Source organism: Oncorhynchus nerka, linkage group LG12 (genome assembly GCF_034236695.1).
Source record: "Oncorhynchus nerka isolate Pitt River linkage group LG12, Oner_Uvic_2.0, whole genome shotgun sequence".
Taxonomy (NCBI): domain Eukaryota; kingdom Metazoa; phylum Chordata; class Actinopteri; order Salmoniformes; family Salmonidae; genus Oncorhynchus; species Oncorhynchus nerka.
In genome coordinates this window covers 59,556,948-59,573,153 of record NC_088407.1, presented here as the reverse complement: position 1 = coordinate 59,573,153, position 16,206 = coordinate 59,556,948, and the positions used below count along the sequence as shown (strand labels likewise).

The 16,206-nt window shown below is 43.4% G+C and overlaps 1 protein-coding gene across 1 annotated transcript in view; it reads right to left on the bottom strand.

The window, feature by feature from the left end:
• Window positions 1–11,595: 11,595 nt before the first annotated feature.
• The window catches only part of LOC115138476 (ryanodine receptor 3-like), a 180,874-nt gene continuing 176,263 nt past the window's right edge, over window positions 11,596–16,206 (bottom strand). Inside the window, exons 101-104 of the mRNA XM_065025690.1 lie at window positions 14,007–14,071; window positions 13,823–13,923; window positions 13,125–13,176; window positions 11,596–12,979 (exon numbers count right to left, since the gene is read on the bottom strand). Of these exons, the coding sequence (XP_064881762.1) occupies window positions 12,884–12,979; window positions 13,125–13,176; window positions 13,823–13,923; window positions 14,007–14,071 (314 nt within the window). The 3' untranslated portion in view covers window positions 11,596–12,883. The remainder of the gene's footprint in view (window positions 12,980–13,124; window positions 13,177–13,822; window positions 13,924–14,006; window positions 14,072–16,206) is intronic.

Genomic DNA, 16,206 nt, shown 5'->3' with positions numbered 1-16,206 from the left:
CCAGATATGAGTGTAAATGGCTATTAGGGTGTGAATAATTCAATACCACAAGGGCTGCTAATGTAAAAACATTGCCTTTGCTATTTATTTATTTTTTAAAGCACACGCTCAACTTGAATTGTGCAGGCATAATTGTCATGGGAATTTTCAATCCCAATGATAATAACTATCAATCATTCAATAGCTTTGTCCAATCCCCGAGGTTTGTAAGACCATGGGTTTAATAATAATTAGTCAAAGACTCAGTTCATGCAAAAGGCTAGTACAGTTTATTCAGAGAACATTCTAAAGTTAAGAATACAAAAACATCAATTTTATAGCTGCGCACATACTTCCACACAAACAGTAGGTACCCTACGCACATACATAGGTGAAACAGTAGGTGAGTTTTATCCTTCTCCCCAGTTCTCACCACTTGTATCACTACCCAGCCGACAGTTCCATTCCCCCGAGATTAGGGAGACCTTGAGAAGTACTCCCTGTCCTCTCTCCAAGATCTCTCAGAGGCCTAGCTGACCTGAGACCTTGAGAAGTACTCCCTGTCCTCTCTCCAAGATCTCTCAGAGGCCTAGCTGACCTGAGACCTTGAGAAGTACTCCCTGTCCTCTCTCCAAGATCTCTCAGAGGCCTAGCTGACCTGAGACCTTGAGAAGTACTCCCTGTCCCTCTCCAAGATCTCTCAGAGGCCTAGCTGACCTGAGACCTTGAGAAGTACTCCCTGTCCTCTCTCCAAGATCTCTCAGAGGCCTAGCTGACCTGAGACCTTGAGAAGTACTCCCTGTCCTCTCTCCAAGATCTCTCAGAGGCCTAGCTGACCTGAGACCTTGAGAAGTACTCCCTGTCCTCTCTCCAAGATCTCTCAGAGGCCTAGCTGACCTGAGACCTTGAGTAGTACTCCCTGTCCTCTCTCCAAGATCTCTCAGAGGCCTAGCTGACCTGAGACCTTGAGAAGTACTCCCTGTCCTCTCTCCAAGATCTCTCAGAGGCCTAGCTGACCTGAGACCTTGAGAAGTACTCCCTGTCCTCTCTCCAAGATCTCTCAGAGGCCTAGCTGACCTGAGACCTTGAGTAGTACTCCCTGTCCTCTCTCCAAGATCTCTCAGAGGCCTAGCTGACCTGAGACCTTGAGAAGTACTCCCTGTCCTCTCTCCAAGATCTCTCAGAGGCCTAGCCAGGTCGGCTCCGAAGCTACGCCTTGCTCAGACAGTCTGTGTTTTTCCACTATACAGACACATTGTTTAACCTAATTCTGACTAAAACTACACACATCATCAGATTATAAATGTATGACTCTAATACATTTCATACAATTCTAAGGTTTCAGAGTGGAATTATTTCATCATTATCTTTCAACATTTAAATTATTTTATCACTAATGTAATCGTGTGATGGTGTCCTTTCTGACATCCATTTGAATGTAGCTTAGTGAATGAGTCACTACGAGAGGATTGTTGAAAGCTGCTCTCTCCAAGGAGATGTCCTCAGCACTGCACGGAGCCATTATTGTTTTGTCTCCTGATGTTCAAACATGTAAACTCTCGGCAGGGAGTCGCAGAGCAGAGTGCGAAACTTAGAAAGCACACGAGTTCCATACCTTTGACCAAATTGAACTTCTCTGGGATCGAGCGGTGTTGCAGCACAATAACACTTACTCCTACTTAGAATGATGTTGGAGTGAATCCTTCTCCACTATTCAGCTTTACTGCCCCCTGCCCTCTGTGTCAATGAGGGTGAATGATCTGACAGGAAACAGTAGAAATAGCAATAGTACAAGTATAGCTGTTTAATGTGTCACTTCAAGTGTCATGAAATGATCTGTATCCCAGACATATTAAGGCCTACTCTACATCAACTCCAGGCTCAGTCCCTGAGAGCGCAGGGTCATGACCCCAGCGGATGTGAGGATTTACCCAGTCCCACAGAGCACTTACGTAATTACTCCAATTTCTAGAACAACGGCGGGATCGAACCCATCATGAGCCCGCAATCCTGTTAAATCAGGTCTTAGAATGCACTGACCATATGAGAAGTTACAGAAAATATGCACTGTGAAAGAACGATGAGATCAGGGAAGGAAAATATGGATTTAAAACAGTGTATTCCTGAGATCTCTCAATCTAATGCACCTCTCTTTCTCCTAACACGCTGCAGCATCATCTCTCCATCTGTCTCTCTACTGTATCCCTCTATTTTTACCTCTTAACTATTTTTTCGCTCTCTCACATCCCTTCATTCTCTCTACTGTATCCATCTTTGGAGAGAAGGTGCTGGAGGGAGGGCCACATCTGTCACAGGAGTACACTGCCAGCACTGAAGAGAGAACAGACAGAGGGCACCGTGTCAGCCCACTCACACACATGCAAGCATACGCACACACAATAGCCAGTATATGCCCACAAAAATACTATACAGTCACAAATACTTTCGTAGCCTACAATTGATGTGCTTAACCTCTTTTTACAGAAACAATGCCACAGTGCAGTCACAATCTGCACAAAGAACACACCCTTCAGATTAAGCTCCCGAGTCCTGAGTTTCAGGTCACCTTCACCTTCAAAGGATAAACCCTTTACTGTAGAGTATATCTCCTAAACTACCATTTTAATCATCTGTTTAAAAATAGCCCTTTCTTCATACAGTAACTTGCTTTAAAATGAATCTCATCTTGAACACAAGCTTTGATTGCAAATATTCCTTCTTCATTCATTCAGTCCTCTTGCGCTGAGCCTTGGCGCGAACCCAGAGTCTCTGGTGGCACAGCTGGCGCTGCAGTACAGCGCCCTTAACCACTGCGCCACCCGGGAGGACCCCACTCAATCTCTATGCCAGTAATAATGGCCTATGATGAGGTTATGATCCCTATTCCAAAGATTGTGCCCATTTGTTTGTGGTGTGTGATAGTGAATTCATTCGTTGAACCAAGATGACTTACACAAATAGCTCTCCTTCCACTTCCCCACTACTGCTACAGTACAGCACGATTAAAAACTGAACTAATGGTGTTAATCTGAGGGAAAATAGGTTGAGAGCCCTGAGAGAGGCAGCAGGATGTAGCGTGGGGACCGTATTCAGTGGCTTATGGCTGGAGGAGGTTGCTCTGCAGGTATCGAGAAGATGCAGGTAACAGCATGTGTCTCTTCACTCTGCTGTCCTCTGTCAGCTGTCTCAGCACAGCAGAGTCCACCCGAAGGGGCACTGGATGACAGCCCAGATACTTTATCATTTGTCATTTTATTGAATCTTCATTTTTTAAATTTCATCTTTATTTCACCAGGTAGGCCAGTTGAGAACAATTTCTTCGACCTGGCCAAGATAGAGCAAAGCAGTGCGACACAAACAAGTTACACATGGAATAAACAAACGTACAGACAATAACACAATAGAAAAATCGCAGCCAAAGGAGGAGTTTGCTTTGGGGTGACCAGTGAAATATACCTGCTGGAGAGCATACAACGGCTGGGTGCTGGTATGGTGACCAGTGAGCTGAGATACGATGGGGCTTTACCTAGCAAAGACTTATAGACTACCTGTAGCCAGTGGGTTTGACAACGAATATGAAGCGAGGGCCAGCCAACGAGAGCATACAGGTCACAGTGGTGGGTAGTATATGGGGCTTTGGCGACAATGCAGATAGACTACATCTAATTTGATGAGTAGAGTGTTGGAGGCTATTTTGTAAATGACATCACCGAAGTCAAGGATCGGTAGGATTGTCAGGTTTACGAGGGTATGTTTGGCAGCTTTAATGAAGGATGCTTTGTTGAGAAAAGGAAGTTGATTCTAGATTTAATTTTGGATTGGAGATGCTTAATGTGAGTCTGGAAGGAGAGTTTACAGTCTGGCCAGACACCTAGGTATTTGTAGTTGTCCACATATTCGAAGTCAGAACCTTCCAGAGTAGTGATGCTAGATGGGCGGGCGGGCGGGTGCGGGCAGCGATCGGTTGAAGAGCATGGATTTAGTTTTACTAGCATTTAAGAGCAGTTGGTGGCCACGGATGGAGTGTTGTATGGTATAGAAGCTCATCTGGAGGTTTGTTAATACAGTGTCCAAAGAAGGGCCAGAAGTATACAGAATGGTGTCGTCTGCGTAGAGGTGGATCAGAGAATCACCAGCAGCAAGAGCGACATCATTGATGTATACAGGGAAAAGAGTCGGCCCAAGAAATGAACCCTGTGGCACCCACATAGAGACTGCCAGAGGTCCTGACAACAGGCCCTCCGATTTGACACACTGAACTCTATCTGAGAAGTAGTTGGTAAACCAGGTGAGGCAGTCATTTGAGAAACCAAGGCTGTTGAGTCTGCCGAAAATAATGTGATGATTGACAGAGTCGAAAGCCTTGGCCAGCTCGAAGAATACGGTTGCACAATATTGTCTTTTATCGATGGCGGTTATGATAACGTTTAGGACCTAGAGCGTGGCTGAGGTGCACCCATGACCGGCTCGGAAAACAGATTGCATAGCGGAGAAGGTGCGGTGGGATTCGAAATGGTCGGTGATCTGTTAACTTGGCTTTTGAAGACTTTAGAAAGGCAGAGTAGGAGAGATATAGGTCTGTAACAGTTTAGGTGTAGAGTGTCACCCCCTTTGACGAGGGGGATGACCGCAGCAGCTTTCCAGTCTTTAGGGATCTCAGACGATATGAAAGAGGTTGAACAGGCTAGTAATATGGATTGCAACAATTGCGGCGGATAATTTTAGAAAGAGAGGGTCCAGATTGTCCAGCCCAGCTGATTTGTAGGGGTCCATTTTTTTTGCAGCTCTTTCAGAACATCAGCTATCTGGATTTGACCGGGGTAGGGGGTAGCCAGATGGAAAGCATGGCCAGCTGTAGAAAAATGATTATTGAAATTCTCAATTATTGTAGAGTTATTGGTGGTGACAGTGTTTCCTAGCCTCAGTGCAGGGGGCAGCTGGGAGGAGGTGCTCTTATTCTCCATGGACGTTACAGTGTCCCAGAACGTTTTGGGTTTGTCCTACAGGATGAAAAGTTCTGTTTGAAAAAGCTAGCCTTTGCTTTCCTAACTGCCTGTGTATATTGGTTCCTAACTTCCATGAAAAGTTGCATATCGCGGGGGCTATTTTGTAGAATCTCTCTGCAGTAGATTTCAACTCCACCCCCTTTGGCAGTTCTATCTTGTCGGAAAATGTTGTAGTTGGGGATGGAAATTTAAGCCAGGATTCAGTCACGGCTCGGACATCAGGGTTTGGCGGAGTGTGCTAAAGCAGTGAATAAAACAAACTTTGCAAGGAGGCTTCTGACGTTAACTTGCATAAAACCAAGGCTTTTACGGTTACAGAAGTCAACAAATGATAGTGTCTGGGGAATAGGAGTGGAACTGGGGGATACAGGGCCTGGGTTAACCTCTACATCACCAGAGGAACAGAGGAGGAGTTGGATAAGGGTACGGCTAAAGGCTATAAGAACTGAGAATAAAAGAGAATAAAAGGTGCAGTTTTCTGGGCGTGGTAGAATAGATTCAAGGCATAATGTACAGACAAGGGTATGGTAGTATGTGAGTACAGTGGAGGTAAACCTAGGTGTTGAGTGACGAGGAGAGAGGTTTAGTCTCTGGAGGGACAAGTTAAGCCAGGTGAGGTCTCCACATGTGTGTGGGGTGGGACGAAAAAGCTATCTAAGGCATTTTGAGCGGGACTGAAGGCTCTACAGGGAAATAAAACAGTAAAAACTATCCAAGACAGCAGTAGAGAGAGGCAGAAAGCAATCACAGGTGTTGATTAGGAGAGCTAAGACAACAACAGGTGACTTAAATGTAAATGTAACAGGTAAATGGCGATGAATGGGCAGAGCGGGTTAGTTAGGTACATACAGGACCTGAGTTCGAGGCTGGGGCTGACAAGTAAACAAAATAAGGCACCGTGTTATTGAAACAGTCCAGGAGGCATCAGCTGTGTAGCCGTGATCATAGGGTCAAAAGAGCAGCAAAAGGTGAGTCAGGGTGATGTTCGGTAGTCACTACTACGCTAGGCGAGCAGGGGACACAGCGGTCAGAAAAGCTAGCGAGCCGGGGCTAGTTGTTCGACGACATCGTAACATAATAGCCTGTTGAGACCACATCGGGGGATCACGTCGGCAGTCCACTCGTGATGGATCGGCGGGGCTCCGTGTCGACAATAAAGGGTCCAGGCCAATTGGCAAAGGAGGTATTGTAGCCCTAAAATTAGTTAGAATATGGGCCTAGCTCGAAGCTAGCTCAAGGCTAGCTGGTGCTTGCTTCAGGACAGAGGCTAACAGTAGCCACACGTTTGCAGCTAGCTAGCTGCGATGATCCGGAGTAATGATCCGGTGTAATGGTCCAGAGCGGTAGGAATCCGGTGATATGGTAGAGAGAAGCAGTCCGATATGCTATGCATTGATATCGCGCTGTGCAGACTGGCAGGTGTTGTCCGAGCTAAGGCTGGCTGATGACGGGGGGAAAAGGCGAGGACCGCTAGCCGTGGCTAACAAAGACTAGTAGCTAGTTAGCTGGCTAGCTCCTGATGGAAGTTCAAGTTATAAGGAATAAAAATAGCAGATCCGTACCACATTGGGTGAGGCGGGTTGCAGGAAAGTATATTTAATTTGTAGATAGATTGTGAGATTAAGATATATATGAAAAAGACCGGCTATTTACATGGGATAAGACAAAGATAGACACACACGTCCTACTGCAGCGCCATCTTGGTTCAAATTTGAACTGGGCAAGTCAGTTAAGAACAAAATCGTATTTAAAAATGAAGGCCTACCAAAAGGCAAAATGCCTCCTGCGGGGACGGACGGGGGCTGGGAAAAATATATAAATAAATATAAATATAGGACAAAACACACATCAAGATAAGAGACAACACTACATAAAGAAACAACAACATAGCAAGGCAGCAACACATGACAACACAGCACGGTAGCAACACAACATGGTAGCAGCACAAAACATGGTACAAACATTATTGGGCACAGACAACAGCACAAAGGGCAAGAAGGTAGAGACAACAATACATCACGCAAAGCAACCACAACTGTCAGTAAGAGTGTCCATAATTGGGTCTTTGAATGAAGAGATTGAGATAAAACTGTCCAGTTTGAGTGTTTGTTGCAGCTCGTTCCAGTTGCTAGCTGCAACGAACTGTATAGACGAGCGACCCAGGGATGTGTGTGCTTTGGGGACTTTTAACATAATGTGACTGGCAGAACGGATGTTGTATTTGGAGAATGAGGCCTGCAGTAGATATCTCAGATAGGAGGGAGTGAGGGCTAAGAGGGTTTTATAAATAAGCATCAATCAGTGTGTCTTGCGACGGGTATACAGAGATGACCAGTTTACAGAGGAGTATATAGTGATGCAGTGATGTGTCCTATAAGGAGCATTGGTGGCAAATCTGACGGCCGAATGGTACAGAACATCTAGCCGCTCGAGAGCACCCTTACCTGCCGATCTATAAATGATGTTTCCGTAATCCAGCATGGATAGGATGGTCATCTGAATCAGGGTTAGTACGGCATCTGGGGTGAAAGAGGAGCGATTGACTACAATAGAGGAAACCAAGTCTAGATTTACCTTTAGCCTGCAGCTTTGATATGTGCTGAGAGAAGGACAGTGTACCGTCTAGCCATACTCCGAAGTACAGAACTTGTATGAGGTGACTAACTCAAGATCTAAACCTTCAGAGATAAACCCAGCAAAAAAATAAATGTTTCAGGACCCTGTCTGACAAAGATAATTCGTAAAAATTCAAATAACTTCACAGATCTTCATTGTAAAGTGTTTAAACACTATTACCCATGCTCGTTCAATGAACCATAAAAAGACACGACAATATACAGTGCCTTCGGAAAGTATTCAGACCCCTTGACTTTTTCCACATTTTGTTACGTCAGCCTTATTCTAAAATGTATTAAATAAATCCTCAGCAATCTACACACAATACGGCATAATGACAAAGCAAAAACAAAAATACCTTATTTACAGAAGTATTCAGACCCTTTGCTATGAGACTTGAAATTGAGCTCAGGTGCATCTTGTTTCCATTGATAATCCTTGAGATTTTTCTACAACTTGGAGTCCACCTGTGGTAAATTCAATTGATTTGGAAAGGCACATACCTGTCTATTTGAGGTCCCACAGATGACAGTGCATGTCAGAGCAAAAACCAAGCCATGAAATTGAAGGAATTGTCTGTAGAGCTTCGAGACAGGATTGTGTCGAAGCACAGATATGGGGAAGGGTACAAAAAAATGATTGAAGGTCCCCAAGAACACATCCTTCTTAAATGGAAGACGTTTGGAACCTCCAAGACTCTCCCTAGAGCTGGCTGCCAGGCCAAACTGAGCAATCGGGGGAGAAGGGCCTTGATCAGGGAGGTGACCAAGAACCCGATGGTCACTCTGACAGAGCTCTAGAGTTCGTCTGTGGAGATGGGAGAACCTTCCAGATGGACAACAATCTCTGCAGCACCAACAATCAGGCCTTTATGGTCGAGTGGCCAGATGGAAGTCCCTCAGTAAAAGGCACACGACAGCCCACTTGGAGTTTGCCAAAAGGCACCTAAAGACTCACAGACCATGATAAATAAGATTCTCTGGTCTGATAAAACCAAGATTGAACTCTTTGGTCTGAATGCCAAGCGCCAAGTCTGGAGGAAACCAAGCACCATCTCTACGGTGAAGCATGGTGGTGGCAGCATCAAGCCGTAGGGGGATGTTTTTCAGCGGCACGGACTGGGAGACTAGTCAGGTATGAGGCAAAGATGAACTGATCAAAGTACAGAGACATCCTTGTCTCTAGAGCGCTCAGGACCTCAGACTGGGGTGAAGGTTCACCTTCCAACAGGACAACGACCCTATGCCCACAGCCAAGACAACGCAGGAGTGGCTTCGGGACAAGTCTCTGAATGTCCTTGAGTGACCAGCTAGAGCCCGGACTTGAACCAAATAGAACATCTCTAGAGAAACTTCAAAATAGCTGTGCAGCAACGTTCCCCATCCTACCTGACAGAGCTTGAGAGGATCTGCAGAGAAGAATGAGAGAAAATCCCCAAATACAGGTGTAGGCTGTAATTGCTGCCAAAGGTGCTTCAACAAAGTACTGAGTAAAGGGTCTCAATGCTTATGTAAATGTGATGTCATTTTTTATTTTATTAGCTAAAAATGTCTATAAAATGGTTTTTGATTTGTCATTCTAGGGTATTGTTTGTAAATTAATGAAGGAAAAAAACAATTTAATACTGCTGTAACACAAAAAAAGTCAAGGGTTCTGAATACTTTCCGAATGCACTTGTACATGACATATTTCAGTAGTTCTCTTGGCTCTACAAAATTATTAAGGTACCACTTGACAATAATACTCGTAAAGTGGCTTGTAAATATTTTAGTCAATGGGGTCCAGGTCTCGAATAGGAGTGTGGTTAAATTAAGTGGAATATGTCCCTTGAGTATGGTCATTGTCCCTTGGTCATCCGGTGTCCGGCCATGCATCTTGCTGAATGACCAGACGGAGCAGAAGGTCAGACACCAGGTGCACTGAGATGTGACAAGAAACATTATAATGGCCCTTGTTAATAGCCTCTCTCTCAGTTCCCATTCTGTGGGAGATAATGACATGGTCATTTCTGAGTCTTGTTTGTCCAGCGTGCATGATGTGAGGTCACAGGAGATGGGGTTAAAAGGTGTGGGTTGTGTTCTGCTGCTGGCTCATTGGTCAGGCCATCAGCGATGTTACGGAGAGCAGCAGGATCGATTCCCAGCCATGTCTGCCGTAGCATCCATACAGTAGGCTATTCTTAGTTGCAGGTTGAGAAATGGGCTGTGTAGCAGGTGCTGTAAATCTTCATGTTCTCTGTGTCATGTTGTGGTGTTGGATGTGGGCGTGAGCTATCTGGGAAACAGTCCATGTTTCATGCCTGAGAAGGTTATACACAATACCAGTGCCAACAGAAAGCCTGGATTTAAAATGGATTACATGTAGATTGTGTGTGACTGGCCTACACCCAATACCCTATAATGTCAAAGAGGAATTATGTTTTTAAGTATCCAGCCCCTTTGTAATGGCAAGCCTAAATAAGTTCAGGAGTAAAAATGTCCTTAACAGGTCACCTAATAAATTGCATGGACTCACTGTGTGCAATAACCGTGTTTAACATGATTTTTGAATGACTTCCTCATCTCTGTACCCCACACATTCAATTATCTGTAAGGTCCCTCGGTCAAGCAGTGAATTTCAAACACAGATTCAACCACAAAGACCAGGGAGGTTTTCCAATATCTTGCAAAGCAGGGCACCTATTGGTAGATGGGTAAAATTAAAAAAGCAGACATTGAATATTATTAGCAGACGTTGAATATTGAATATGCATAAATTAACTTAATGTTCTGAATAAAAACCTTTATGTTTGGGGCAAATCCAACACATCACTGAGTACCACTCTTCATATGGTGGTGGCTGCATCATGTTATGTGTATGCTTGTCATCAGAAAGGACTAGGGAGTTAAGGATAAAAAATAAATGGAATAGAGTTAAGCACAGACAAAATCCTAGAGGAAAACCTGGTTGTCTGCTTTCCAACAGACACGGGGAGACAAATCCACCTTTCAGCAGAACAATAACCTAAAACACAAGGACAAACACACTGGAGTTGCTTACCAAGATTACTTTGAATGTTCCTGAGTGGCCAAGTTAAAGTTTTAACTTAAATTGGTTTGAAAATCTATGGAAAGACTTGAACATGGAAGTCTAGCAATGACCTCAACGCCATTAAACACCTTTGGGATGAATTGGAACGCAGACTGCGAGCAAGGCCTAGTCACCCAACATCAGTGCCTGACCTCACTAATGCTCTTGCGGCTGAATGGAAGAAAGTCCCAGCAGCAATGTTCCAACATCTAGTGGAAAGCCTTCCCAGAAGAGTGGAGGCTGTTATAGCAGCAAAGAGGGGACCAACTTTTGGTCATGCAGTGTATGTAAATGAGATATTTCATTTTCAATAAATTTGCCCCCTGAGGTGGGAGGGACATAATACGAACTGACAGGTGGCACCGTGAGTACTAGGGATAAAACTCCCATCGGCCAAGGCAGGGAACCAGCCTGCTGATCTCCTGCATGCCTCCTGCACCTAGGTAGGACTGGACTGACCAACACTATTCAGTAGCTACTAGCTAAAATCAAAAGCTAGGACTGATTATACTACCTTACTGATAATACAAATTTAAATACTAAATGTGGAAGCTGAATGTGGCAAACCTTCAAAGCCACCCTAGCTAACACCTAACAGTCAGCCCTAAACTGTAGGTTATATTTGTCATTCAAAGAGTGGTTAGGTAAAGGAGAGCCAGGCTCAGCTTCACATGCCCATTATCTTTTAGGGGAAATGACGCAATGCTTAAAAAAAAAAAGCTAAATCCCCTGATATGAACTCACGAGTCACATCGGGAGGTGATTAGGTGTCAGTAAAGGAGCAACTGGACAGTGAGCTATTACACGCAAGTTTGCTGTAGTTTGTACTGTAGGCGACATACTTTGTCCTTAACTATAGCAAAAAAGATAGATAGTAAAATCCAACAAGAAACACTGTGTGAAGTGACTCCAGTTATTTAATTGATTTCTTTATTTGTCCTTCAGGGAAATGCACGGTTCAGCAATGCTACTACATACAAATAGCCATACAATAGCAATTTATTTTTTGTTTCAAGGTGTTTAATAAATTCGGACATATGATATACTAAGACGAGTGTGTAATTTATACTCGTTTGCAGTTACACTCTTAGATAAAAAGGTTCTGGATAGAACCAAAAAGGGTTCCATGCTTGCGTCATATATGGCACCCCTTAAGGTTATATATAGAACTGAAATTGGTTCCATATAGAACCCTATATGGAACCCAATGGTTCTATATGGAACCAATGTTGGGTCAGTGAAGAACCCTGGGGTCTGATCAAAGAACCCTGCAAAAGGGTTCTATATTGAACCTATAAGGTTGCCATACAGTATATGAAGCAAGCAATACAACCGTTTTGGTTCTATCCAGAGCCTTTTTTTCAAAGTGTAGATTCTGCAGTTGGCAAAATACTCAACACTGCTCATCAATTTTCAAATTAAAAACATAAGCCACAAAGTAATGACTCTGAACAGCTGCTTGTTTCTGGTCCAGGAAACTACTGCACATCCATTGCAGAAAGAAAAACACATGGTTTTGCATAGCTCCGTTGTAATGTAGATAAGGCACTTCATCAAGTACTTGATTCAGGCATTTTTATCATATAATCAACATTTCCCCTGGTTTAAGTCCTCTATAATCAATACTTCATATCTGAAAGCACATTACTCGAACAACATTTTTTAAACTTTGTTAAATCACATACAGTATGCTCTCTGTAAAAATCTGCCCATCTATCTTTTGGCATAAGTCTCATTTTCAACATTCTTGAAATATTGAAATAGTCTTCTTGTGCATATTGCAACGGGCCAAGACTCACACGTTGTCCCATAACCCCACACAACCCAGTGTTTCTCAAAAAGACCAATAATTGTGCAATGGTTCGGGGTTGTGTGGAGGAAAAGGCAACACGTCAAAAAAGAAGAAAAAAATGTTCAAAACTGAAATCTGTCTGGGCAGGTTGTAATATAGTCACTTTCTTGGAGGTTGGCCCTGTACCAAAGGTAACATGTACAGGTACATTTGACGTTGATGTGAAAATGGTTATTCCATCACATGGAAGATAGCATCTCCCCTCTCCTCTAGTCTCACACATTTAGAGGAGGCAATAGGCCGGTGAATGGTTACCAACCGTCATCAGCTAGCTGTTAGGAGGAAGTGGGAGTGTACCTGGAGCAGCTCTTTGTAGGACTGTAGTCCTGTCCGTAGGATGACAGCGACCTGTCTGTCAGCTCTATCCAAGCTGGTCCTCATACTGCTTTCTGAAACAGTCTCCAGCAGGGAAAAAGTCCCAGAGCCTCTCCTGGTACATCTTCCACACGTATGACTCCTGGAGGAAGCAGACAAAAAGACTGGTCAATCTATAGCAGCAAATGAGCCGAGCCTAAAAACTGGTGAGTCACAGTTAACTTTGGGTCCTGATATGACAACCTTTTCACAGGACAAAGGGGTCAAAAGAGTGACAAGCGCCATACCTGACCGGTGTGTTCTGTCTCATCTTTGTTGATAAGATACATCAGGAAAAACCTGTCAAGTCAAATAGATTTGAGATACATGAAAATTCCCACTTGATCCACAGTCATATTTCACTTGCATCATTCAACATCTCAAAGATCAACTGACCTCTTTCACAACTACAAATGGCTATAGCAGGAGAAAATTAAAGCCTCATTCGAGCATAATGTTCTTGATGATCTTATCAATCATCCATGTGTCTTATCCTCAACCATCAGAGTACTGAGTACTGAGTTCCACTGCACACCAAATCAAAATGTATGATGCATACATAAGATGATATCACACACCTATTTTCCAATCAACCTAAACAAATGAGCTAGTAAGGTTAGCGTTATGTCCTCCTCCAGTTGACTGAGTGGGCAGATGAAGACCACATGGCTTCCTATTTTCCAGCTAGCTAGCACAGAAACAATAGATGAGCACTGAGCTTATAGAGGGTGGAAGAATGCTGGCTGATGGACACTGTTTATTTATTTTTTTACTGGGGCATAGATACCATCAACTGTTGTGTAAAAGCCATCCATCAGGTGGTTTAATAGTAAACAAGTGGGTATAAATATGCAGGAAGACGAAAGACCTGTCAGCTAATTGATACTTCAGAGACAAAAAAAGTCTAGCTTTTAAGTGCCGGGTTACATTCAGTCTAGATACTCACAGGTAGTTGGCCAAGTTGTGCTCTTGTAAGGTGTGTGTCTCAAAGCCGTGAGGCGTCGTGTCAAAGTAGTCATTACCGATGCCACAGATGAAACATTTGGTCTGAGGAGAAAAATAGATGAAACACTCAAACATTGTCTTTTGTTGACCTGCACTACAGATGAAAGTAAACCAAAGTCTCTCACCTCCATATCCTCTTTCACTTGCTCCTGTTGGTCTCTCAGCTCTCCAAAAGCATCAATGATCAGACCTACAGACACACAACCAGTGAAGATGTCTCTTTATGGACAGGGCAACTTAACACAATTCTCCTCCCCCCCACAGCTTTTTGTATTGCAATGTAAAATATTTCAATGGTTGAACAGCAGCTGACTATGGGAAGCAGCATCACTTTAGGCAGTGGTGTAAAGTACTTAGGTAAAATACTTTAAAGTACTACTAAAGTATTTTTTTTGAGTATCTGTACTTTACTATATATATATTGTTAAGGGATTTTTTTTAATCAATAATGACTAATTATGTATACATTTCAATCAGGACTGACTAATCAGAATAATATTATGTTACTGTATAGATGTATTAATTTTATTTTAATACTAGGACTGAATATAATGTGTGTAATTATAATCAAGAATTAGAACAATGACTGTCTGTTCCTTGGTAGAAACTAATGAACTTATCGTCAGACTGGCTAGAATGCTCATCTACACAGGAAGGCCTTGGCTTGGTCATAAATTATCTATACTGGTGGGGGTCGATGTAGGAAGGCTTGAGAACTATACTGCCATTGTACCGGAGTGGAGGAGGGACGGGACAGTTTGAAACCTAATGACATCATTTTCAGTTTATAACCTGTTGTAAATTGTATCATGTTCAGTACTCTCGAGAATATTTTTTATTTATTTTTTTATTTCACCTTTATTTAACCAGGTAAGCAAGTTGAGAACAAGTTCTCATTTACAATTGCGACCTGGCCAAGATAAAGCAAAGCAGTTCGACACATACAACGACACAGAGTTACACATGGAGTAAAACAAACATACAGTCAATAATACAGTAAAAAAACAAGTCTATATACAATGTGAGCAAATTAGGTGAGAAGGGAGGTAAAGGCAAAAAAGGCCATGGTGGCAAAGTAAATACAATATAGCAAGTAAAACACTGGAATGGTAGTTTTGCAATGGAAGAATGTGCAAAGTAGAAATAAAAATAATGGGGTGCAAAGGAGCAAAATAAATAAATAAATTAAATACAGTTGGGAAAGAGGTAGTTGTTTGGGCTAAATTATAGGTGGGCTATGTACAGGTGCAGTAATCTGTAAGATGCTCTGACAGTTGGTGCTTAAAGCTAGTGAGGGAGATAAGTGTTTCCAATTTAAGAGATTTTTGTAGTTCGTTCCAGTCATTGGCAGCAGAGAACTGGAAGGAGAGGCGGCCAAAGAAAGAATTGGTTTTGGGGGTGACTAGAGATATACCTGCTGGAGCGTGTGCTACAGGTGGGAGATGCTATGGTGACCAGCGAGCTGAGATAAGGGGGGACTTTACCTAGCAGGGTCTTGTAGATGACATGGAGCCAGTGGGTTTGGCGACTAGTATGAAGCGAGGGCCAGCCAACGAGAGCGTACAGGTCGCAATGGTGGGTAGTATATGGGGCTTTGGTGACAAAACGGATTGCACTGTGATAGACTGCATCCAATTTGTTGAGTAGGGTATTGGAGGCTATTTTGTAAATGACATCGCCAAAGTCGAGGATTGGTAGGATGGTCAATTTTACAAGGGTATGTTTGGCAGCATGAGTGAAGGATGCTTTGTTGCAAAATAGGAAGCCAATTCTAGATTTAACTTTGGATTGGAGATGTTTGATATGGGTCTGGAAGGAGAGTTTACAGTCTAACCAGACACCTAAGTATTTGTAGTTGTCCACGTATTCTAAGTCAGAGCCGTCCAGAGTAGTGATGTTGGACAGGCGGGTAGGTGCAGGTAGCGATCGGTTGAAGAGCATGCATTTAGTTTTACTTGTATTTAAGAGCAATTGGAGGCCACGGAAGGAGAGTTGTATGGCATTGAAGCTTGCCTGGAGGGTTGTTAACACAGTGTCCAAAGAAGGGCCGGAAGTATACAGAATGGTGTCATCTGCGTAGAGGTGGATCAGAGACTCACCAGCAGCAAGAGCGACCTCATTGATGTATACAGAGAAGAGAGTCGGTCCAAGAATTGAACCCTGTGGCACCCCCATAGAGACTGCCAGAGGTCCGGACAGCAGACCCTCCGATTTGACACACTGAACTCTATCAGAGAAGTAGTTGGTGAACCAGGCGAGGCAATCATTTGAGAAACCAAGGCTGTCGAGTCTGCCGATGAGGATGCGGTGGTTGACAGAGTCGAA